Here is a 27,279-nt window from a genome sequence, read left to right as displayed (position 1 = left end):
ATTTTAACACTAATTTACAAAATCTCAATCTAAAGTTAGGAAGGATATGCACTACCTTAAGTTGAATAAATACAAAGCTCTATACATAATTATATGGTGGAATGTATGAAGAGATCCTCACTAGTCATTAATTAAACTATACATTTATATCAACGAGTGACTAAAACAAGTGACGAGCTTAACCTTTTTGTGCTCAGAATTTCAGGGTTTTTAAGTAAAATGTTTGATCAGCAAAATTATGTTGTTTCTTGCAACAAAGATTTTAATTTAAGGACAACTGAAATTGTGTTATAATTTGCTCGCGATAATGAAGTAAGTTTTTCAACAATAAGTGGTTTGCTTTACTAGCTCGACCGAACCCATTTTTTGGCTCACACAAAGCTTTTTGTGAGGTTGAGGTTTCGAAAATTTTGCTTTTTCCTATCATATTCGTAACAATAACTTTAAACATAATGAAATATGTGGTAAATTTCGACTTGGAAGATGTCTGTCTCTTAATAACCTTGTAGAAGTGGAAAACAACTTTTTTATACTAAAAAAGTTCACTTACAAAACATTGGCCGACCTTCCTATCATAAATATTTGGAGATGACAAAGAAAAATTATTATTGGGCCTGATAGAATTTATATAATAATTATTTATGGTTTCCGATGTAGTTTTCGGAACATAATATTCTTATTTCCAGATATAAAATAAGTTATTCTACTTTAAATTACTTTATTTTCAATAAATGACGCTTAGGCCGTTTTTATTATCCAATATAATACTTGCGTACGTGTAACGCAATTACAGCAAACGTCACTTCCACTGTGACGTCATTTCACGTCGTTGCTAGTGCATTGAACAACACATACACCAACTGCACAAATATGGGGAAGTCAGGATGTTTACCGCCCGGCAGCTACCGGTGGTTCGTGCAATTTAAGAAGTCGATGAATGCCAGGGTAATGTCTTAAACAAATTGACTCGCTTGTTTGCTACCAGATTCGTTTTTTTTTGTTTAAGACTAATGGGTATAATCATCTTTTGCTGTTTCATAATACTAGGCCATGTTGTGTTCATATATTAAACTTATATCGAGAATACCAAGGGTTTTGCTCGAAACTATAGACTGTATGCATTGAAGTTTCACTAGTTTGTATTGAGTCTTGCAAAGGCTTGTGAATATCTTTATTTGTTTGAAAGCGCAAGATGGACTTGATAATGATCATTGATGGAATGTTTCAACGCAACTCAAAATTGCATTACTGAATATTTGTATTTGTATTATATATGTTATCATCGCTTTGTTGTCAGTTTTCCTTCATTTAATGCTCGAAAAAGTTCATTTGCTTTAGTTTTGTGACTGAATGAATTAAACTGGGGAACCGGATGATGTGTGGACAATTGATTAACCCATTTATGCTTAGCGTCTAGAAGAAAAGCCTTGGCAAACAGTGTGTACCCAGATGAGACACCGCATGATGCCGCGTCTCATCAGGGTCTGCGCTGTTTGCTAAAAGGAATTTCTGTAAGAAATTTTCTTAATATAGAAATAAATATACTAGACATCCCTACTTTGGAAATGAATTGATCCAATTTAGAAGGATGGGAGAGTCTACTAGGCATAAATTAAACATTGTGATTTAATGCAATCAAACTGAAAATATGTAAAGCCATTGGGCACCAAAATTCTCCGATGCATGCTAGAAAATATATGCTTTTAAGAAATGTACGCGATTTTTCGATGTACTCAAAATGCATCACATGCTGTCGCATGCATAGAAACTATGCAATATTTTACCGATTTAATTGCTTTTGTTAAAAATAATTGAACATAGTTCCGGAAAAAGGGTTTAAATGCATGTACGTAGTGTCGAACTAGAATAGCATGTGCAGTCCACACAGTCATATCAGGGACGACACGTACCGCTTTTATGGTATATTTCTTTTAAAGGAATTGCCTTCTTAGCAAAATCCAAATTGGTGAAAAGTGACGTACCTGATTATCATGTGCCGTCTGCATAGGCTATTCTAGATCGACACTCAATGCACTTGCATTAGGCCCCGTTGCTCCAGAAAGAGGCCGAATGTTAATTAAGTGTATAAGAAGTTACAAAACATGTGCGTTCCCGGGCTTCGATTTGATGTTCATTTATATTTTTTATTATAAACGATGATTTAATGAATATGTACTTAAAATTAACAAAATGTTATCAGATGGCGAAATTCAAAAATGACTTCAAGCGGAAGTTTTTTCGTGACAACAAGCATCTGGGAAACCTGCGTGCCGACCAACTTCACAATGAGACTGGAACCCGAGATATGGAAATCACGAAACAGATGTCCAAGCCTGCAGCGGACAGTAATGTCCCTAAAAAGAAGGTCGTCAAGAAATCAACTAATGGTTATCAACCCTCCTTGTATGTTGAAGAAGCAAGTCCCGAGATTCAACGGACTCAAGTTGTAAAGAATTCAAACAACGAAAACAACCGGAACTCTTCGCCAAATTGTCGCGGTAAGAATCGCTTTTAAGAATTCTAAATAGATTTTGGATCGATAATATTAAGGCTTACTTCTTGCTTTTTTTTTTTGGGGGGGGGGGGGGTTCACAACAGGTTTGGCATTATGACTTACATTATAACAAAATGTTTTCCTCTAGATTCAAGCCAGGTCACAATCAAAGCCGTTGTTCACGAACCCACTCCAACCCGTTCCAAGGAAGAAGAACTAGGTATAAAAAAATCATGAATTATTAATTAATAAGCTAGTATTATGACTACATACTATAATAACGATAATAATAATAATAATAATAATAATAATAATAATAATAATAATAATAATAATAATAATAAAAATCATCATCATCATCATCATCATCATCATCATCATCATCATCATCATCACATCATCATCACCATCATCATCACCATCACCATCATCATCATCATCATCATCATCATCATCATCATCATCATCATCATTATTTTTCATTATTATTATTTTTATTATTTTTATTATTATTTTGTGTTATTATCATAATTATTTTAATTTATGTAATTGTTATAATTATTAGTAGTAGAAGTAGCAGAAGTTGTATTATTAGTATTATTATTAGTATTATTTTAATTATTAATGTCGTCCTCGTTGTTGTTGATGTTGTTGTTGTTGATGTTTAAAATAATCGACGATATCATCGATTGTATAATAAAATCAAAGGCATTATGTTTGTAATAACTTCTTGTATAATTACACTGTTCTTATGTTTCATTTAGATGAATTCGTGACTACAGTCATCCGCAACTCTGTGGCACATCTGATCAAGGAAGCCAGCGTTACGTACCTAATGAAAGAGTCAGCGGAGAACTTACTGAAGAGAAACGACAGCAATGTGGAAACAACCGGCAAACACGTTATCAAGGATACCGACACCACCAACCAACACGTTGTCATTGAAACCGACACCACCAACCAACACGTTGTCATTGATACCGACACCACCAACGAATGCGTGATCATTGTTACCGACACCACCAACGAACGCGTTGTCATTGAGACCGACACCACCAACGAATGCGTGATCATTGTTACCGACACCACAAACGAACATGTTGTCATTGATACCGACACCACCAACGAAAAGGTTGTCATTGATACCGACACCACCAAGGAACAGGTTGTCATTGATACCGACACCACCAATGAGCGCGTGGTCATTGATACCGACACCACCAACGAACACGTGGTCATTGATACCGACACCAACAACGAATGCGTGATCATTGATACCGACACTACCAACGAACAGGTTGTGATTGATACCGACACCACCAACGAACGCGTGGTCGTTGATACCGACAACACCAACGAACGCGTTGTTATTGATACCGACACCGCCAACGAACACGTGGTAATTGATACCGAAACCACCCACGAGCGCGTTGTCATTGACACAGACAACACCAACGAACGCGTTGTCATTGATACCGACATCATCAAAGAATCCAACGCCATGAACGTCATCAAGGCGTCATCCGATATCGTCCTGAAGGAACAGGGCGACAATTTCGACATCAGCTACGAACAGGTTGTCAAGGAAACCGACAACGTTTCCGTATCTTCAAGCCTGTTAAGCGGTAAGATTTTTTGGCATACTTATGCGATGAAATTATTGATGGTAAACATACTGTTGTGTTGCTTTAAACGAAGGATAAAAATAACAAACTGGACATTAGTTCTTTGTATATTTCCTGCCAGGGCAAATACAATTAACAAAAAAAACACTTTTATTTCTACATATAACTAGTATTTTTTCCACCTATTGTTTAGGAACTTATATCAGAAACATGCATAAATGAATGTCATTTTTATAGATGTGCTTGATCACATCGAAGTTCAGGCCCATGCCCAGAAACCTATCAGCTCTTTGCACAACTTGGAGCACTAGCACTAGCACTTGGGGCTCCGTGTCTTAGAAAGGAGCCTCGGTTTGGAAAAACTAGGCTTAATGCGAGTACGTGAAGTGTTGTCCCAGTTTAGCCTGTGCGTACTGCACTAGCTTATCTGGGAGGTAACTCTCGCCTGAACTGGATTGTAGCTAAGAATAAACTTATTTGAACGTAAAATTCCATAAAAGCAAAACGCGTCGTCCCTCATTTGTCGATGCGTAATGCACTGGCAAAACCGGGACGACAATTAACGCAAATGTATTAAGCCCAGTTTTCGAAGAACGCGGCTCGGAAGGATCTAGAGACCAATAAGTGGGGATCGCATCTACGATTACACGGTCGGGAGGTGTACACCATATCCACTTTACCATGTGAAACTGCATCGACTTAAAAATGTTGACATTGTTTGGCACCAATTTTCAGCTTTTGCCGAGAGCGCAGTGAAGGCTAGTCTGTTTGAGATGGATGTCGTTGACAACGTTAACCACTCCGCGATGGTCCCAACGTCCGCCGTCAAGGCTCGCAGATCACCAAAGACAGTGAAGGAATTCTAAGGTACGCGTGGTCCATTCGAACTGAGTACTCATGTACAATTAATGCGTGAAGCATTTGAAAAAACAAAAAACAATTATAAAGTACATTCGTTTTTCATCGGTTGCATTGCATTATTTTATATTTATATTGCGCGATATGTTTAAATTGTGTAGTATAATGTGCTTTTTATTTAAAACTTAAAATATACATGTACTATTATGATCGCTTGGGCGTGTAAATACGAATATATTTAACGATGGTCTGTATTAATGTGGCCTTTAATGTATTTCAGAGATGATTGGAGTACCTGATTGCCGGGACAGCTCCAGCCTTCACCTTCCCGACGTCGACATTTAGACATTTAAATTAAGCCCCAGTCTCATATAAGCACGGTTGACTACGGCAGTTCCGGACCATCACGAATACACCCGGATCTAGATCCGGGACGATCCGTGGACTGGTTGGTTTCTAAGCGTAAAAGGTTTTACCAAGATCATAACGTCGGTGACAACACGGCACCTAACCGGCCACACGTACAAACACGGACATACCGGCAGCATTACGCAAACAACACGGAACACTCAGAACTACACGGCAGAGACACTTACCATCAGGTTGGTTTTCGGTGAATCCATTATTTTACAATCAGATCTCGAATGTGTATCCTCGAAACTTTTCATTTTTATGTGACTCTTAATTGCATAATATGTTCAGTTTCTTATTATCACACAGCATAAAATCTTGCACATATAAGTATCATATCATGTCTTAAATTTTGGACATAGACCTGGCTTCTAAGCTGAAGTAGGCCCGACGATATTCACGTTGATTATTTGTTTCCGTTTTGATTGCGTTCAAAGATATCCGAAAACACATCTATGAGCGTGTTTTCGTTTTGTCATTGTCCTGGTTTGATGTTGTGATAATTGTCCAACTCGTCAACAGCACTCGCATTTTTATGGCCATAGCGAAATGAAGATATCAGGATCAGGCAAACAGGCACACCATTTCATTGATGATGGTTTTATGCTCTTGAACACTTGAAAACCACGGGCTGAATTATCGCTGCCTACTTCAACCCAAATGAATCTATAGCAGGTGTGATTTTGGATTACGGAAGGCTAACCCTTGTAGTTGTAGTGCAAGGATCAATCACGCTGAGGACATTGTATGTCGATTTGCTTCCCGACCAAAACACAAGCACAGTTGTGTAGCTGGTAAGGGTCGTCGAACTGCTTGGCGATGTTCTCCCATTCATGTTTTCAGGACAGCGAAGGTGTTTATCAACAAACTCTATCAGTATCACATCGCAGACCTGATGATAATCTTGGAGTTGGTGCAGTGTACGAAGCCATACATCAGATAGTGGTTATTGTCCCCTAATACTAGGTACCGCAATGTTATTGCCAACTTAATTCCAACTGACAGATGCTTCTCTTGGTTGGCTGCTTTGGCTTGGATCGGTCTCAATTTCGCGTCAGAATCTCTTGGTTTGTCTAATAGCCCATGGAGGAAACCAAAAAAGCCATTGACGTCTTTTGTATTCGGTTCCTTCAACAGCTGAGAGTATTGATCTAGGACTATTGTTTTGGTAGGCCATTTTCTGACCTAGAAGTCCAGACCTTGGTCAATACGCTCCGTTGATGGAAAACATAAGGAAGAAGACGCCAATGGCTTCTTTAATTTCCTGCGCATGGGCAATCAGACATACCAAGACATTCTGATACGCATTGGAGACAGAATCAAGCTGAAGAAGTCCAAGCTACGAAAAAGCATCTGTCAGTTGGAATTAAGTTGGCAATAACATTGCGGTACCTAGCATTTGGGGACACCACTCTCTGATGTATGGCTTCGCACACAACACCAACTCCAAGACCATCATCCGGTCTGCGATGCGATACTTAAAGAGTGTATTGATGAACTAATTCGCTGTACCAAAAACATGAATGAGAGAACATCGCCAAGCAGTTCGGCGACCCTTAGCAGCTGCACAACTGTGCTTGCGCTGTGATAGGTTAGCACACCTGCAAACAGTGTCCTCAGCGTGATTTTCCCTTGCAATACAACTACAATGGTTACCATTCTATAATACATATGACCTTTGTCAATACCTGCTACATATCCATTTGCGTTGAAGTAGGCAGCAATAGATCAGCCTGTCATGCTCAAGTGTTCAACAACAGTGAACTGAAGGCAACCATCGACATAGGCGTGTTGTTTCTACATGATCCTTAATATTTACCTAACGACGACGCATCAATGCCGTTCTACTTTTCAGCAGATGAAACTCTGTGTCCTGGCAGGACGACATGATGTGAACATTGTGATTGAACAAAATAGTCTATGAACATGTCATTTTATTGTAATTTAGGTATAATTGTGAACAATAGTATGCGGACTAATATTTTACGAAATTTAAGGAGGAAACATCATTTGATAATAGCATTTGACTATTATGCTCTGTGTGATAATAATAAAAATGAAAATGTTATGTCATATGTCATAAGTGTCATATCGATTTAAAACATTTCAATGTAAAAAGTAGCATTCCATATTAAGCGTTAGAGATCTGCAGACTGATGGAATCATCGGAAATCAACTTAATTTTATTAAAGTTATTATCTCGCCGGGGCAGACGTGATTGTTCCGTATCGCTGCCATGTTTGTCCGCGTCATTGTCGTAAAAGTCCGGGATGGTCCGTGAAGATTCCGTGTTTACCCGTGGCACTACGTGTCTATGCAGTGTTGGTCCGAAATAGAACGTACCACTGCCGGGACAGTCCGTGTTGCCGCTGTGTTTGTTAGGTGAAGCTTCTGTGTAGGTACGGACTGGTCATTGTGGATCCGGTGTTGTCACCGGGTTGAACGTCTTTGGAAGACCGTAGACGCTTAAAGAGCTAAAAAAAGTCATCGGATTTTAATGGATCAATAACCGGGCGATCAGGGACGATCTGGGACAGCCTTAGTCATCTGTGTGTATTTGGGACAAGGCTTATATGGGCTTTACAAATTTATTTAAAAAAAATAATTTTAATTTAACTTTTTGAATCTTAATTAATAAAAAAATAAATGTTTTTGATTTTATTGTGTTTCTCAGTTCTAGATTGACATGAGAGGTATGTAACAACCCGATGTGCAATAAACCCATTTTGCAATAAATATATTGCAAAACGGGTTGGAGTGTCTTATTGCAATTTGATTTTACAACAACCCGTTTTGCGTAATACCCGTTTTGCAATAAAATCATCGCAAATTTATTTGCAAGTATTTTATTGCAAAACGGGTTGGAGTGTCTTATTGCAATGTGAAAATTGTATAATTAATAGTTATACTATTAAGACCGCTTTATCTTACAAAAAACATTGCGTCTAAGAAAAAATACTCATTTACAGAGCAAAACAAACGGACAAATACACCAGAGTGGGATACACACGTTTGACAGAATATGATTTACTGTGTAAATGCCTTGGTAACAAGACGAGAATTATTTGATTCTTCCGTCGTGTGCTGGGTGGATCCTCTCGGCATAAATTAAGACATGTGCATGGTGATACCCAAATCGGCTCGTAGCGGACCAGCGTCGCGGAAACCTCTGTCCACCACGACAATATCACCGTCACGAATCCAGTTCTACAATATATATAATACAGTAGTTCATTTTAGCATTTACCGTCACGCTGCAAGTCGTTAAACAAGAGCTATATATTTCGCTTAATGTGAGTTGTGCTGATCAAAAATAAAGGGTGTAAAAGCTTTAACAATTAAATGCTCTGTGTTAATATTTATAAGCTATTACATATAAATTCAGTTGCAAATACATTGAATATATTTGTGCTAAATATTCAAAACATACCTTGAAATCATTAGTGTTGCGAGAGATCATGTGTTTGAGAATGTTAGCGTCCGATTTCCGGTCATCAGCTAGGTAAGGACCCAGGATACTGACAATGTAGCCTGTTGTAGACACTACCATCATTGGCTTAACTAGAGGCCTGTGTTTGTGCATGGAGAATGATCTTCTGGAGAATGAAAAGTTGCCGCTCTTTTGGATGTAAATGTGTCTTGTTCTGAGAAAGCTGGGCTTAATTCATGTGCGTAAAGTGTCGTCCCAGATTAGCCTGTGCAGTCCGCACAGGCTAATCAGGGACGACGCTTTCCGCCTAGACTTGATTTTCGGTAAGGAGGGACTTCCTTGAAACTAAAAATACCATTAAAGCGGAAAGTGTCGTCCCTGATTAGCCTGTGCGGACTGCACAGGCTAATCTGGGACGACACTTTACGCACATGAATTACTTGTAAGCCCAATGTTCTCAGAACAACACACATTAATGTAAGTACCATCCAGAACAAGACTCCCGTGTTTGCGTTCCGGGTCGAATAACTGCTGAGCAAGGGCTGTTGTCTGCTGTTCAATTATTACATCTCTTGACACATGTTGGAATCCAATGTTTAAAGGCACAAATTACTTCATGAGGGATGATATGGCAGAAGTAATTGCCTGTCGTACCTGTTAGTGTAGTGTGATTATTTTTATTCAGGTTTATTTTTGGAATATATATCGGCTTTTGGAATACATATATATCTCACCTCCTACAAAATGACTCAATCTGATTGGCTAAGTGCGGTCACGTGAACGTAGTGTATTTTTCACACACCCGAGTAATTCCAATACTCTTCGATATGACGGCTGATCGATAATTGTTGTCCGTTAAAAAATAATTTAAACTTGACCATCGTGGCTTTAGAACGAATAAAATGTAACAAATCAAAGGTAGTCGGTGAGATATATTCGTTACACAGTTAGTAACTTAGGGTGTATGGGATATACACCCTCAGCTACTTAAAACTACATATGAGACTCGCTCTCGTATGGTATTAATTTTCTGAGTGTCTATATGCCATACACCTTAAGTTACTGTGTAATTAGTAATACAGCGATATATTTTAAATCACGTACGCAACTTGATTTGAATTATGATAACTGAATTTCACCTGCGCTTTTTCGTGCCGAAAAGAGTGCCTTATAGGGCGTTTTCTACAGCCGCAATCAATTTCACGAGCAACGCCGCAACACAAGATCTGATGGACCTTGACTTTGTCGTCCGTATGTCGGTAACATTTAACATCAGATCATCAGACTGTGTTTTTGTAAGACCTGTGTTATATAAAGAACATTTGTCAATGACTGGATAGTATGAAACTGTAACGGTTAGTAGTGTTATTAGATACTCAAGTGTTTTGATTAACCCATGGCAATCAGGATCACAGTAGGTATAAAGTGATGTTTTGAATTGTATTGGCACATTAATAGCCACAATCTGAGTGAACATAACCATGAGGTCACCAAGAGATCATTACACGTGTTGATCAGGATCACAGCACATGGTGATCGTGATCACAGTCCGACGTGATAATGATAAACAGTATCACAGCATATGCTTATTAGCGTCAACACACACGGTGGAGTCATGGCACGCGTTGAACAGAATCACAGCATGCGATGATAATAACAGCAACACGTGTCGGTCAGGATTACAACCACGATCTTGTGAATGTACTGTGGTGTGAAAGGACCATTTGCATATTTATAAAGGTTCTGTGAATTCGTCTTTAATATACACACGAGTTAAATACAAGAAATCTACACATTCATTTGTCGTTTTAATGCATATCGATGCCAGAACATACTATACCTTGTTATTTGAAATATACTATTGCAATAGTAGCATACCCATTTTCAATGTGCTTTTGACATACAGTATGTTCGATAAAACATGTTTATAACTTAATATGATAAATTTACCTGTAAAGTTTGAATAATCTTCGTCACTCATGGCAGAAAGGTCATCGAAGTCTAGACTGCTCTATTGCTTGGTTCTGATCAGATCACACAGAGCGTCAAGAAGACTTACAATATCATTATCAGACAGGACTGTGTGCGATCTCAGTTTGCCGGTGATCGTGTTTTGTAAGACGTCTGCCACGACTTTGCCATTCAAGATGTGACTTTTGCAGTAACTTGTATCTTTTTTTCCGTAAAATGTTTTTGGGCAAAACATGAATTCTGGCCGACTCAGACAAAGAAATGACTGAGTGTTCCTTTTTGTTGCAAATCGGACATACCGTATGGCTGTTCCCTGTTGATTGAATGTTAAGAATGTGTTTATTATTTTCCTTATCAGCAGGGTAAGATTTAACGGCACAGCCGACAGGATCTCCTTTCCGTTGAAATCATTCTTTTAGACATTTCGATTTGATATTTGAGTCTGCAGGAATTGTGAAGAACATCTTTTTCTGAGATTGAATGAGTTATTAATATGACTTTTCATAGATATTTTATTAGCTGCTTATTTCCATCTGTTTTCAATTACCGCCGATCGTTGGGCTCCACGCGTTTACAACAAATGCTGCAATTGTGCGGTTTTGGGGGGCATTCCAGATAATAATTATATTTGTTGTAAGATGATTTTTAAACTTGCCATTACTACATAAAAGGTCAAGTAGCAATTATTAAGTATAATAAAATAATTGTCGGGAAAGATTTTCAAATCTACATAAATAATGTGAAATTTAAACCTCGATTACAAGAAACACTTCTGTTTTATAGGTTAAAGTGATATTATGCGCATCTAACAGTATGTGCTATGTTTATAGACAGGTTTTTTTGGGGGGTTGTGGGGGATGCGGGGGAATTTTACTCGCGATTTCCCACTTTGGGGAAAAATTGTGCGCGTTTTTTCCTTAATGGGGGAAAATGTTAAGAGTCTTACTTTTACTGCTGAATTGGTTGAAAAGAAAAAAAAGTGTTATTTTCTTCATAGACCATCTTAACTGGGATTGACTATGGCTGACTGTGACAGACTGAGAAATTAAAATAGAATTGAGATATTATAATCATGATACACATCTTTCTATTAAAAAAAAATAGGGGGAATTTTGTGGTCCGGAAAGGGGAAAAAACAGCGTAGTTTGGTGTGGATGACGCCGATATTCGGCGTCTGTTATATTCGGTAATGTGCACTTCGCTTGCCATAGATACGGGTTTGGCTTCAGCGTACAGGTATGTCAATACTATATAAACTGTACGCTGAAATTTCTTTAGCTATCTTGCAACGTGTTTAGTTAGTTACGTGTTTAGTGAGTCTTACAACAATAGACTGGCGTGAAAAGTGGCTCCTTTTGAAGCACAACATGCATCCAATAATATATTATAGCTGACCCGGTTTGATGGGGCCTGTTTTTGATAATAATTAATTACCATTTTTCACTTCCGTGTTTATTATGTTTACCAGCGACATGCTGGAAAAAGTCCGTTCCCCACAATTCTTAGCGCGCATTTACACAGGTCAGAAAGACCGATGTGTACACAATGGAAAGCCCAAAGGATGGTGAAGCGAACGTTTAACCCATTAAAGCCTAGTGGACTCTCACATCCTTCTAAATTGGATCAATTTATTTCCAAAATTAGGGATGTCTAGTATATTTATTTCTAAATTTAGAATATTTCTTACAGAAATTCTTTTAAGCAAACAGCGCAGACCCTGATTAGACGCCGCATCGTGCGGCGTCTCACCTGGGTCTAAGCTGTTTGCCAAGGCATTTTTTTTCTAGACGATAGGCATAAATGGGTTAATCGTTTCTTGTTGACAGGTTGCAAGTAGCTCAAGACTTGGTCAACTCGATGGTCATCGAACAGGAGCGAATACCGTACGAGATGTTTTATCTCAAAGTCGATGTATCACGATGAATCCGGATCAGCGAACGATTTATTGCATATATTGCGGCACGATTGATATTGCGGAGTTTCCGAAGAAAAGCGATGTATAACGATTGAATCCTGATCAGAGAACGATTTATTGCATATATTGCGGAGTATCCGGAGAAAGTCGATGTAACACGATTGGCTCCGGATCAGAGAACGATTTATTGCATATATTGCGGAGTTTCCGGAGAAAGTCGATGTATCACGATTAACCCCGGATCAGAGAACGATTTATTGCATATATTGCGGAGTTTCCGGAGAAAGTCGATGTATCACGATTAACCCCGGATCAGAGAATGATTTATTGCATATATTGCGGAGTTTCCGGAGAAAGTCGATGTATCACGATTGACTCCGGATCAGAGACAGATGTATTGCATATAATGCGGATTATCAGGAGATAGTCGATGTATCACTATTGCTGTGACTGCACGTGTACCTCATCGTTTCCCTGTTACAGTTTACTTTATGCTGGCACACAATCTCCACGCAGTTTTCGTTCTATGCTCTCACATAAAATATCTGCCATCACAAGAAAATCCTTCCAGATCTGGAAGGATTTTATTTGATGTTTTTGTTTAAGTATTTTATAATGGAAAGTAGAATCATGTTTTTTTATTGTTAAAACCTATCGGTAAATGACATGTGTCTTGTATTGTGAGACAAAACAACCGAAATATTAGTATACATGATAAACAAGGCAATCGTTTAATTATCTAGACACACATGTGTGACGTATGCATGCCAGAATAGGATACCGACAATTGCCAGTTTGCTATAAATAAAACAGCGTGACTTCAATTTTCTAGCGGAATGTATCGTGATTTAATGTTCCATTTACAAGACGCAGTGATTTTTTTTAAGATCCGCGTCATGCGAAAATGGGTATTATGCAATATGCTGCCAGCGTGGCTCCAGCACAGCCTGTGCATCCGCGCAGTCTTTCCAGAATATGCATACTAAATATGCTACTCTGAAGATACATTGTGTGCTTTTTTAAAGACCAGACTGCGTAAGTGAGCAGGCTTGGCTTAAGCTACGCTTTCCGCATATGCCATAAGACACATTTTCGCATGATGCGGATGTTACCGTGTTATTTGAATGTGTGGAAAGAAAACTACGTCTTAATTAAATATCAACATACCACATGGTTCGATGACGAAGAAATACATTCATAATAAACCATGTGATGTCATCTCACGTAGTAAAATTTGTTTGTATCCACGAACACTGTTATGCAATACTTAAACCTTTGTTTTTAATTTAATTACTTCAAAACGTCAATTTTCTACTTTTTTCAATGTCAGGATAAACGCCGAATATTTTGTGTACAAGATATTTCTTGTTTTCTTTTCTGAAAGTATATTCGGGGTTGTTTACAGTTATCTACATAATTCACAACAACCGACTGATGTACGGTGCAGCATGTCAACCGCATCATTCGCAGATCCATTTCTGTCGTTATTTAAATTAATAAACGTACGTCAAATGTGAGGTAACCTTGCGTCAGCCTTATCGTGTCCGAGCTGCCTTCACAAAGTTACATCAAATATATGAGTCGTGTTCTGAGAAAACTGGGCTTAATGCATGTGCGTAAAGTGTCATCCCAGATTAGCCTGTGTAGTCCGCAGAGGCTAATCAGGGACGACACTTTCCCCTTTTATGACATTTTTCGTTAAAATGAAGTATCTTCTTAGCAAAATTCCAATTGAGACGGAAAGTGTCGTCCCTGATTAACCTGTGCGGACTGCACAGGCTAATCTGGGACGACACTAAACGCACATGCATTATGCACAGTGTTTCCCAAAACACGACTCATATGTTTTGTCCTGCTTTCTTGTGTGTGTCTGCGGGTCTTATAAGTGGGTTGTGACGAAATGTATCGCGACCGGTTGGTCCATGGCACGTTTATATTTATATATATTTTACGCTTACATGTATACATATAATGAACAACTAATGGGGCATGTATTTCAATCTTTATAACAGTATAAATGTAACGTTGTGAATGTGAGGGTTGTCGCGCATGCAGTATTATTGCAAAGGAAATTCACTAAAAGATTAATCGAGTTTAGGCCGCCGCCCGTAAAATAAGCGCCTTTGGATGACTGTACCGGTGGCCGCTCGATACCTTAACGATAATATCCCGGAAAAGGATCTTTTTGGGGAAAAGAATCTGCAGGTACAAATAAAGCTGACCCATTTATAATTCTTTCTAAGTCACACACCGTATGAATCGTTATTACTTTTTTTGTTTGTTAAATTGGTTGATATAATGGACCAGCGTTGTTTGTAACGGGGTGATTAGTGGGGGTTTCTAAACTCTTGCAGTTCATGCATCAGTCTATTGAACATTGCTCAGTGCCTTTCGTTGCATATTTTGTCGCCACGATCTTATTCGAAATTGGAAGATGTTTTAACAGTTTAAAACCTACGTCAGATCAAGTACAAAAAAACCATCGACGATCTGACAGTGTGCGGCCAAACTAAAAAATATCACTAGGTGTGTGTTAACGTTTAAAGGATTCGTTAAATTTTGACAGGTGCCATCCAAATATGATTCAGCGATTTTGTTTTATATAATAATTATACGTTACATACGCTTTCAAGCCTAGGATTAGCTCATAGGACTACAGTTAATGCAGACTTAAAATCACACAAATTGTAAAGTATTCTTCTTTAATCATACATTATCAGTTCGACACAATGCTGTCTCCTATAATTCTATTATGAATGGCCATTTGTGCTTATTGTCCCCTACCGGTGAAACCGGAGGGGACTAATGGTTTGCACTCCGTCTGTCTGTCAGTCTGTCTGTCAGTCCATCACACTTTTCTGGATCCTGCGATAACTTTAAAAGTTCTTCATATTTTTTCATGAAACTTGAAACATGGATAGAAGGCAATATGGAGATTATGCACGTCATTTCATTTTGTTCCTATGTCAAAAATTCTGGTTGCTATGGCAACAAATATAAAAAAAATATTTTTTTTACTGACAATGGTGGAGTTTCACTGGTAGGGGACCATATTGCTTGGCAATCTCTTGTTTTATAATGTTGTAGATATTAATGACGTACATGTGGATGAGACAATTATAAATAATATATATGCTTCAGTTGTGTGAATAAGCTGATAATTGCTGTATTAAATACAATTGACAGTGCCCATCTTTGCACCACTACTTTATTTTTTATTTGAGCTAGTGGTACGTTACACCTTTCTGAGATGTGATCAGGTGGTTTATCAAGGTGTGAAACTTGATCGGATTGATCATTTGTTGTTGGGATATTGAAATGAATGGATGTTCAGTTCACCTGATAAGGTAAATTTATATGTTAATAACTTATTACTTATTTGCGTATGCTTTGTAACTGAGGCAGTGCTTGTAAGTGTGATTAGTGTTTAAATGTTCGGTTAAGGAAAATAAAAAAACAACACAACACATGTATCACGTAAAACGAAAAAGAACAAAAAAATAATTTGTTGACTAAAATACCGCTAAAAGCATTGAAAACAACGAGTATATTACCGAATTTAAGCAGAACATAAACACACGTTTATATGTTTGTTGTTTTTCACATAAAAGCGATAGCCATTTTACAAATGCGCGCCCAAATGTGTATGAATACTTTTACGGAATCCACTCCTTTTGAACTTTCAAAACTGACAATTTTTATCGTAAATAAAAGTTTTTCGTGCTGCAACTAATTTGGATAAATGAAATCACATTGTGATTTGGAACAATATAACTTCAATCAATAGATTTCGACAAAACATATTACCGTCATGTCCTTGGTCTGTATTTATTATACGTAGTGGGTGTCATCTCTAACATATCTTTTTTCGAACAGCTGTCCGTTTATTTGGATACAGACAGTAACTGGCGACGGGATCGGATAAACCATGACCAACTGCTGGAGGTCACAGTAAAAAGACCGAAGTATGGATCGTTGAAATGTCACCCCTTCCACTGCTGTGAATACAAAGATAAGTGAAAATATATCTTTTTGAAATTGACGTAAGACAGGTATGATTAAAGAGATAAATGTGATGTGCGATTGTCGTTTAGTTCCTATGGTAAGCAGTACTGCGGTTAGTGCGCAGAAAGACAACACTGTCCATTATACTTGATTTCTAGAGCTAGGACGTTTTAATGTTTTTGACGCTCTGTCTGTTTGTCTGTCTGCTCAAACTCTGGCAAGGGTCCTTAGTTTTACTGCGAGGGACACACTTTTCTACCCGCTAGCGTAAACACTGACGCGGGTCGACGGTGCTGGTACAGCGAGTCCGAGTCGTCCGAGTAAGCGTAAGCAGTGTTAAAACGCCTTAGCTCTAAAAATCAAGTCTACTCGATGGCGTTTTCGTTCTGTTATCCAGAAGCAATACGGTTAACTAAAGGCAGTAAATTAGGTCTTACATCATCTTATCCCTTTTTTTCATTGCAGCTGTTTAACGTTAACTCTTTTTCTTGCAAATGGACGTATTCTTATTTACCTACCGGTATATATGCTAATACGTGAAACGGTGTTTATTTTTATTTATCTGTTATCGTCCCTTAATATTTTCGTTGGTTTAAATGATACTAAACTGTATATTTTCAATAAAGTAGTGTTTTATTTATTTTCATTTCAGTTACTAATTCGTGTCAGATGGGACTCTATCACGATCCGGTTCCACTGCTGAAGAAGGATGGCGCAACGTTTACGGATGCCATGGCAATTCTTCAATTTAGCCGGCGGTGGTGGTGCTGGTGGTGATGATGGTGGTGGTGATGATTGTGATGGTGGTGGTGATGATGGTGATGTTGATGGTGGTTTTGATAATGGTGGTGATGGTGGTGTGGTTTGGTGACGGTGGTTGTGATGGTGATGCTGATGGTGGCGGTGTTAGTTATAATGATGTTGATGGTGGTGGCGATGGTGGTAGTGGTTGTGGAAATAATGATGCTGCTAGTGTTGGTGGTTACGTTATTGGTGATGATGGTGTTGGTGAAGGTGATGGTTGTGGTGGTGATGGTGGTGTTTGTAATGATCAACGGGAGATCAGCATGCACTGGGTCGCTTCCGGGGGATAACTTTTGATTATCCGAAAGGGTTTCTTAAAAGTTCATTAAACTCGCCGTGGATATGGCGCACACTATGCTAAATAGGCTGTACGTACGCCCCCCCCCCCTCTAACGCCAACGCTCATTAAAAATCCAGGGAATAAACTATGTCTGCCCGACAAGCAGCCGACCGGAGATCAGCGTGCACAAGGGTGCTTCCAAGGGATAACTCTTTATTTGTCCGAAACGGGCCCTTAAAGGTGCATATCAACTCGCCGTATATATTACGCGTAAAATGCTTAATAGTATGTACGTCCCCCTGAAGCCCACCTTAAATAAAAACCCTGGTCGAAACTAGGTCAGGCCGGCAGGCACTCAACTGGGTATCAGCGTGCACTAGGTCACTTCCGTTGATAACTCGTGGTCGTCCGAAAGGGGCCCTTAAAGGTGCATAGCCATTCGCCGTAGATATAGCGCATAATATGCTAAATAGAATGTATATACGTCCCCCTATCACCGACCCTAATTAAAACCCGGGCTGAAATAAGGTCAGCCCGACAGATCTGCATACACAAGGTCATACCGGGGGAAAACTCTTGTTTGTCCGAGAGGGATACTTAAAGATGCATACCCACTCGTCGTCGATATATCGCACAATACGCTAAATAGGCTGTATTTACGTCCACCTGACGCCGACCCTTATTAAAAACCCGAGCCGAAACTAGGTCAGCCCGAGACGCAGCCGACGGGAGATATGCTTGCAATAGGTCGCTACCGGGAGATAACTCTTGTGTGTTCGAAGGGGTCCCTTAAAAGTGTATACCCACTCGCCTTGGATAAAGCGCATAATACAATAAATAGGCTGCATGAACGTCCCTCTGACGCCGACCCTAGTTAAACCCCCGAGCCGAAAGTAGGTAATTCTGACAGGCAACCGACGCAAGATCAGCGCGCACAAGGTCGATTCGAGGGGATAACTATTGTTTGTCCAAAAGGGGCCATTAAAGATACATACCCACTCGTCGTCGATATATCGCATACGCTAAATAGGCTGTATCAACATGTCCCTGATGCCGACCCTAATTAAAACCTCGGGCCGAAACGCAGCCGACGGGAGATATGGGTGCAATAGGTCGCTGCCGGGGGATAACTCATGTTTGTTCGAAGAGGGCCCTTAAAGGTGCATATCCACTCGTCGTCGATATATCGCATAATACGCTAAAAAGGCTTCATGTTCGTCCCTCTGGTGCCGACCATAATTAAAACCCCGAGCCGAAAGTAGGTAATCACGACAGGCAGCCGCCGGGAGATCAGCGTGCAATAGGTCGCTTACTCTTGATTTTCCGAAAGGGCCCTTAAAGTTGCATATCGACTTGTCGTAGATATTGCGTAAACTACGCTTAATAGGATTGACGAACGTCCTTCTGACGCCAACCCTAACTAAAACCCTGGGCCGTAACTAGGTCCGCCCGACAGGCAGCCGACGGTAGATCAGCGTGCGCTTTGTCACTTCCTTGGGATAACTCTTGTTTGTTCGAAAGGGGCACTTTACGGTGCATACAAACTCGTCGTGCAAATAATGCAAATGGCTTGCTAAATAGGCTAAAACTTAATAATATGATGAATGGTTCAACCTATTCAATAAGATTGCTAAACAGCTTAAATAGACTGCAAAGGCTGATTAGGTTTCTAAATTGCCTTAATAGGATGTTTGTTTCAACCTATTTTATAAAGTTGATGAAAGGTTGCTTAATACGCTTGATATGCTAAATAGGATGTATTTTATAATAGACATGTACACAACTTGCTAAATTCGCTTAATAGGCGGAAAATACTGGTACATATGCTTTTAGGATTTATTTTTCAAAATATGTACCAAACCTCCTAAATAGGCTGAAAAGGCTGCTAAATATACTAAATAGGCTCATTATCATGTATTTTCCTACCTATGTACTGAACGTGTTAACTAGGCTAAATAGGCTGAAAAGGGTGCTAAGAAGGCTAAATAGGATGCACGATTCAACCTATGTACTAAACTTGCTAAATAGGCTAACTTCACACACGTCGTAAACGTTTAAAAATACGTGTTGAAGGTGGTTATATATTTGTTTGTATATCTATTTATTAAGATATAATTGGGTACAGTTATATCAACGTCGAAAAATATATTATTAGTTTCAAGATTTCAGTAGAATTTCGATTATTCAGCCATGTGAATCACCGCACAAATAATCATTTAATCAGTTAGTTATTAACAGTATTTAGTACAGATTATTTAGAATTAATCACGATTCTTTTATTTTGCGACAAGTGTAAACTTAACCGTTTCAGAATTAGCGTACCTTTACCTATCGGTATTTGATTTGCGCTGCATTCTGGATCAGGTGAAGGGTAATTACATCTTACGGAGGATTGCGGAGATTGCTGATGTATCAAGATTTATATACCCTGCTGTGCCTGCAAGTGTGCCTCATCATTGCCCCTGTGTAATTTATTTCATGCTGGCGCGGGGACTTTATTACCTGACCACAATTGTCACAATAACGGCGAACGAATTATGTGACTTTGTCCGGATTGGAATGGTCCATCTTAAACATGAAGTTTTCCGTTATTGGTTTGATTGATTCTTTTGCTACATTTGTTGTTAAACGTTTGAAAAAACTTTCCGAGTGTGGTCATTCGCGTATTAAAAAGTTCGACTTTGCAACTGTTGGCAATCTTTGCACAAATTTGAAACCTCCTTTGATCTCAAAATCGACATTTTAAAGCGGTTTACATATACAGGTGTGCATGTAATCAATCAGTTGGAAACGGAAATTTGATTAACAAAACATCAACATTTTAACAAAAAGTGTGATCGTTTACATCGTCAAATGGAAATTCGTCTTTGAATGATCTCAGAAAGTATAGTTCCTCTGGATACAAACAATAAAGAAAGCGGAAATATCCCGATGTTATGCGGAAATATCCCGATAGAAAGCGGAAATATCGCGAGAGAAGGTGGAAATATCCGTGAATACGGTGCAAAATACCCTTTTTAAAGTTCAAATAGTTCAATGTAGAAAGCATCGATAAATAAGAATTGACTCGATGTTTCTGTCAAAATATCAGTGGTCGTTCGCATTTGCGGTAAAGTGATATTGTTTGTCCCCTCACATTAAGGTAAAGTCATCGAGAACCCCGGTACCATGACCTCTGGTGCAGGGCAAACGTGGCCCTCGTGTTTTGCAGAGCAGACTCCTGACATCAAATAGAGTAGATTAAGTGTATGAAAGTCAAGGCCGGCTCCAGAACGACACTTTGTTTTGGGTGGGGTTTGGATTCAATAAAACTTTCGTCCCGTTCTGTTATTGTGTACGTCTGTTTTTGTCCGTGCATGCATACATTATTTCAATTTGCACAGGAACTAAACGAATATTGCCATTCAGGAAACATTCGTAAATCTTAAAATATCAATCTAGGGTTCGTTAACACAGGACCATAGGGACTCCGAACAACTTCATTACAAAGGTTACTAGTTTAACAAACTTAATTAACCACGTAGGCAAAGTAACTGTAAGCGACTCGAACCTACAACCGCCGGCTCTACCAACGGAGACACCTGGCGGCTGGTTCTTGCCCGAGTACTCCCTCTAATCTTTAAGGCCGGCCTCCTGATGAAAAGTGCGTCCAATGCGAGGCTTCACCCACTACCGTTTTATTAACCGCATAGACCAAGACAATTTAATTTAATATCAATTATTTTCACAAGAGGATTTTATGTGGTGAAATATTTACACGTATTTCCATTTTTAAATAGTCCTCTTTCTAACACGATTATTTTTTAATAAATAGTTTGACAACAAACGTGGAGTGCTTGAAGATGTTGAAGATAGATTTTTACATTAACAGTTTAAACGCAATAATTACTAAATTAACAATGTGATTTGGGTTACAGTTACGCCTTAGTATAGGATGATTTATGGCCTTTTTATGTTAATATTTTCTATATTTAATGTCAACCATTTACGCATCCTAATAAATAAAATAAAATCCGAATTCTCATGCTGTCTAAATTAAGCAACAATGGTGATAGTTCGGAAATAAAACCCGGGTACGGTATAGATTGGCCGGGTACGTGTTAGTATATTTTCCGTACCCGGGATACATTTAAGTATACGATACTTTAGAGTACCCGGGGAACATGTTAGTAGTACCCGAGCTGACAATGATCAATCAAGCTATATTTGGAAAGGCTTATTATGGTTGCATCAAAGGTAAAGGCATTGACTACGGTTGCAAACAAAGTTGAAAATTGTGAAAAGAAACCAACACAATTGTAGTGCAAACTTGATAATTTTATTAAGAGTTTTGCAGAACGCGTAAGCACTTGCGAGTGAACAATTGACAATCTAGAAAACAAGATGTCGTTCAGAAATCTGAACTCGAGCATTCCCGGTGACGTCACTCCGTTATTGTCATATGGTATATAGGTCTTTTGGAAATCATAGGTCAATTACCTCACAATGTACTTAATGAAATGCAGACTATGTCTGTCATACAATTAAATGCTCAGAAATGTCGTTGAATGTGACAATTGTCACATATGGTTGATTGCATATTGTCATGAAACAAAGTATAACTTCTTATTGCTATGTCCTCAAATGTTTAAATTAAAAAAAAATGTTCGTACAAATGCTTCTTTGTTTCATAGAGGAGGTAGTATCCAAACCACTGAAAAAAGAAGACCAGTGTTGAATGTAAGTACACTTTTTTATTTACATAGATCAATACAATCATCAATTAAGCCATTACAATAAACAAAAACAACCAAGAAATTATACAATTATGTTAAAATATTACATAGAACATAATTAAGTATAAAAAAGGGGTAAGATTTTGATAGCCAATACAAATGTATGCCTTGTAATACATAAACTTATGAATTCATCATTCATTCAAGCCGAAAATCATTGAGAAAATTTGATGTTTGAATTGTAAGCTTATAATGAATTGTGTGCATGTGTCACATACTTGAGAACACATTCACAAAACGCCTTATTAAGCCTACATATCTGTTATTTTGTCATCCAAAAAAATTAAATTTCTTCAGCTGTTTTATGTATGTTTTGTCACATATAAAAAAATACATGCATTGAAATTTCAATATTAATTTTGATGTTAGATAAATTGTTGTTTTTAACAGAAGTAATTAACTAAACGGAAATGACGATTGTTTATTTCTATATACAAATATATATCATAGTTCTATTTTTTCTTCAATGTGATACAAAGAAGTGCATTTTTTTTGTCTCATGTTATATGAAATAATTTGTTATGCTGATAACATGTAATTACCTTATTAAACACAGACAAAACAATTTGTTTAGTAAATATTTTACACGTTTAAAAATCATATTTATGTTCTACACAAATATGGTTGATAATTATCAGAGTGACTAAAATCACTTGACCTTGTACTACCAAACAATCGTTATGTATTTTACTCCTAAATTTAGTCTTGTACTCTTTCAGGTTGTTGTCAAAGAAAGCGGGAGAGTTCAGTCAAGAATCCTGAGTTGTTTATGTTCACCGGATTGTTCATGTTACCAACCGGTTACAACCAATTTCAATGTCCAGGTTAAATATATTTGTTTAACATACTAGTACCTTTAATACATGAATTATTTTTTTTAAAGATTTATAGAGATTGAAAACATATGTCGTCAGTTTAAGTATCTGCATTTCGCCCTGCAAATAGTGCATACTGCTTATGTGATGTTCGATGTTTATTATAAAAACAGTATTGACTCATTTTGACACCAGATAATATTGCCTAAAGTATTGTTTCTAATTAGTTTTTTTACAGACTGTTTTAGTTTTATTCTTTAATTCCAGCCGTTTGCAAATCCCGTACTGATGGATGACGACAGCATCGTAGGTCCACAAAACGGGGCTGATCTTCCTTGTCAGGTAATTGTTGTTTGATCAACATCGACATAAGTGATACAACACTGACCATTTTTGAAAATATTATAGTTTCGTGAACTATTTATAATTACTATTTATTGAATTGCAGATTCTCAATGTACCAGTCAGTATTGACGAGAGTCTAGTTGACAGCTATTGTTTGGTCGAGTATGATGGTAAACCATATCCAGGAAAGATAACCGAAGTAGACGATATCAGTGTGAAAGTTAAAGCAATGCATTGTATCGGTATCAATCGATATTTCTGGCCTTTACATAATGACGAATGCTGGTACGAAAGAGATCGTATCATTTCCATGTTACCCTGTGAACCAGAGAAGCTGAGTGGCCGTCACCAGGCCCTACCTCTACCAATATGGGAGGCAGTGAAAGATAAATATGATCTGCAAACATGTATCATTATCTTTTGATATGAAAATGTTTTTCGGGTTGTACTTTTGTGTTGCATGTATGTAAAAATCGGGATTAACAAACATTGAATTCATATTCTGTTACGACTATTGTGTCGAGTATTAATTGGTCATTATATCACAGTGTATAATGTACCTTTTACATACATATGTAATAGGCACAGTATGCACTTTAATTAAACGACCAATTAATACTCGACACAATAGTCGTAACAGAATATGAATTCAATGATTGTTAATCCCGATTTTTGATGATGAATATGCTCGTTTTAATTAAGTTCAGATTCCATATACATTTATAATTGCGCTTTGTGTTTTTACTATACTGTTTTATTCCGAAATTTTCTTTGTGTAACAAACATAAATATTATCCATGTTTCTATCACTACCGCAACAGTTCGTCATTCCCGTAACGCAAACTATTTGTGATGGATTTAATGAACAACGGCGGTTATATAAGTCACTTTTTTATGCATTGTGCTAAAAACAATTTAAAACAGATACTTTCTGTCTAAAACTGGCAGCATCACGTTCGTAGACAAAAAAAAAAAAAAAAAATCAACAATGTAACCATGTAACTATTGTAGACTATATACATATTATTTATACCTGTGCAAGTAGTGTTTAATTGCCTTTTTGTATAGCTTTTTGTTTGTGTTGTTGTTGTTGTATTTTCTTTGTAAATTTGATTGCACATATCTTTATTTACGATATACACTTATTATTTACCATCACTCGAACTCACCTCTCTGTATCTACTTGAAATAAGACTACCTTCCCAACAATTTTCTAACATCTAAAAAGCAGGAGCTATGTGTTTATCTCCCTTTTTGTTTTTTCTTCTCACTTTTGTGATATTTCTTTTTACTTCTTCATTTCTATGGAAATTTCTGTTTTTTGAATCCCTAATTTTTGTTTTCTATTTTTTCTTTGTATGTATACACATCTTATGTCTTAAAATAGAAACCAACTGGACACACAACTTATCATGTACATCTCCATACACCTCTTTAAATGATTAAATTATGTTCTTTGAATGCAAAAGGGCTAAACAATAAAAACAAACGCATAAAAAATCTTCAAATGGTTAAACGAAAAAAATTATAGTATATGCCTATTACAAGAAAGTCACTTGACACATACTTTAGCACAAAACTTAAAAGATGAATGGGACGGAGACATATATCTCAGTGGACAATATACTAATAAACAAGGCATTGCCTTTCTAATAAAAAATACTATAGGAATCAGAATCGATAACTTTAACGTTATAATAACTGGCAGACAAGCAAGTATAGATATCAAAATACACGAAACACAAATAACATTAATCAACGTCTACGGCCCTAACATTGACGATTCCACCTTTTACGAAACATTACAATCCTTTATAATTAATAACCAAGATAAAAATATTATAATCGGTGGTGATTTCAATACTGTCCTGAACCCTTTAATAGATAAAAAGAATGGAAACCTTTATACTCATACTAAAAATAGAAACATTTTAAATAACATAATTGAAAACTACAATATGATAGATATCTGGCGTACAGTTTACCCAAACGAAAGCAAATTCACCTGGCACTCAAACACAAAACCAATAATATTTTGTAGATTAGACTATTTTTTAATATCTGAATCTCTTTGCAACATTATTGACACATGTAACATAAAACCAGGATTTATGACTGACCACTCTCTAGTTGAACTTAAACTGCACAATATACAACCTGAAAGAAGCCCAGGATACTTTAAAATTAACAACAGCATCTTATTGGATACACAATATCAAACACAAATAAAACAGGAAATATTAAATACAGTTCAAAATAATAAAGATGCAAACCCAAACACCTTATGGGAAGTAATTAAAGGAAATATACGTAACACAACAATTAGATACACATCGTTTAAACAAAAAGAAACACATAAAATTTGAAACTGAAACCATCAAAACCATTGAAACACTTGAAAAACAATTGCATCAAACAAACACAAATGATACCACCGACATTGAAAATGAAATAACATTAAAAAAACAAATTTTAGATGGAATCTATCATACACATCTCAATGGAATAATACTAAGAGCGCGTGCACAGCATGTTGAACACAATGAAAAAACTACAAAATATTTCGCAAACATTGAAAAACGTAGAAGTGAACAAAAAATTGTACACAAATTAGTAGTCAATGGCAAAGATATAACAAACAGAACTCAAATACTAGAAGAACAACGATTATTTTTCGAAACCCTCTATGAACGAAAAAATGTTGAAAATAACACTCTTTTTAAAAATACACATCACGCTTTAAACCAGGAGGAAAAACAACTGTGCGACGGACTGCTTAATGAATATGAATGTGGATTAGCCCTAAAAGAAATGCAAAAAACAACAACCCCAGGATCTGATGGCATCACAATCGAATTTTATAAAATATTCTGGAATGATATAAAAACACATCTAATTAATTCACTTAACTATTCATTTAACAACGAAAACTTAACTACTCTACAAAAACAAGGTATTATATCACTTATTCCAAAACCGGGAAAAAACTTAGAATCCTTATCAAACTGGCGCCCGATAAGTTTACTAAACAATGATTATAAAATTGCAACTAAAAGTATAGCAAACAGAATAAAAAAATATTACCATCAATCATTTCAAAATCTCAATCTGGTTTCATAAAAGAACGTTACATTGGTGAAAACGTTCGTCTTATCCAAGAATGCATAAACTATTTCAACAATTTAAATAATCCTTGTCTAATATTCTTTGCAGACTTTGAAAAGGCATTCGATTCGCTTGATCACTCATTTATGTTCTCTTGCTTAGAAAATATGAACTTTGGTGAAAGTCTCATTCAATGGGTCAAACTATTCTATACCGATATTAACAGTATAATCATTCACAATGGCTTCTTTTCAAACAGTTTTAATATCGAACGAGGGGTTCGACAAGGATGTCCACTCTCATCATCGCTATTTATTATTTGCATCGAGTACCTATCACATCACATCCAATCAAATAAACACATAAAAAGGCATATCACTAGAACCTGACGAAGAAATCAAACAATCCCCATTTGCTGACGATGCAACTTATTTTTTAAATAACAA

General features: G+C 37.3%; 2 protein-coding genes across 5 annotated transcripts; both read left to right on the top strand.

Moving 5' to 3' along the window:
- Positions 1-743: 743 nt before the first annotated feature.
- On the top strand, positions 744-8,035 carry LOC127845764 (uncharacterized). 3 transcript variants are annotated; one of them, XM_052376893.1, is made up of 7 exons: positions 744-945; positions 2,201-2,498; positions 2,643-2,714; positions 3,259-3,725; positions 3,792-4,119; positions 4,855-4,986; positions 5,258-8,035. In XM_052376893.1, the coding sequence occupies exons 1-6, from the start codon at positions 871-873 to the stop codon at positions 4,983-4,985; spliced, it is 1,371 nt and encodes a 456-aa protein (XP_052232853.1). In that variant the 5' UTR covers positions 744-870; the 3' UTR covers position 4,986; positions 5,258-8,035. The 3 variants fall into 3 exon arrangements, 2 of the variants coding, with proteins under 2 accessions (XP_052232853.1, XP_052232852.1); XR_008033382.1 differs by having other exon boundaries at positions 747-945; positions 3,259-4,119; positions 5,258-5,579; positions 7,244-8,035; XM_052376892.1 differs by having other exon boundaries at positions 747-945; positions 3,259-4,119.
- A 15,077-nt stretch (positions 8,036-23,112) lies between these two features.
- LOC127845766 (uncharacterized) lies at positions 23,113-24,229 on the top strand. 2 transcript variants are annotated; one of them, XM_052376895.1, is made up of 3 exons: positions 23,113-23,392; positions 23,651-23,725; positions 23,832-24,229. In XM_052376895.1, exons 1-3 carry the CDS (start codon positions 23,249-23,251, stop codon positions 24,150-24,152), a joined length of 540 nt encoding a protein of 179 aa, XP_052232855.1. In that variant the 5' UTR covers positions 23,113-23,248; the 3' UTR covers positions 24,153-24,229. The 2 variants fall into 2 exon arrangements, with proteins under 2 accessions (XP_052232855.1, XP_052232857.1); XM_052376897.1 differs by lacking the exon at positions 23,113-23,392 and having other exon boundaries at positions 23,648-23,725.
- Positions 24,230-27,279: the final 3,050 nt, after the last annotated feature.

This window comes from Dreissena polymorpha, chromosome 9 (genome assembly GCF_020536995.1).
Source record: "Dreissena polymorpha isolate Duluth1 chromosome 9, UMN_Dpol_1.0, whole genome shotgun sequence".
Classification (NCBI taxonomy): domain Eukaryota; kingdom Metazoa; phylum Mollusca; class Bivalvia; order Myida; family Dreissenidae; genus Dreissena; species Dreissena polymorpha.
Note: the sequence above shows the minus strand (reverse complement) of the source record. Positions and strands in the feature narration are given on the sequence as shown.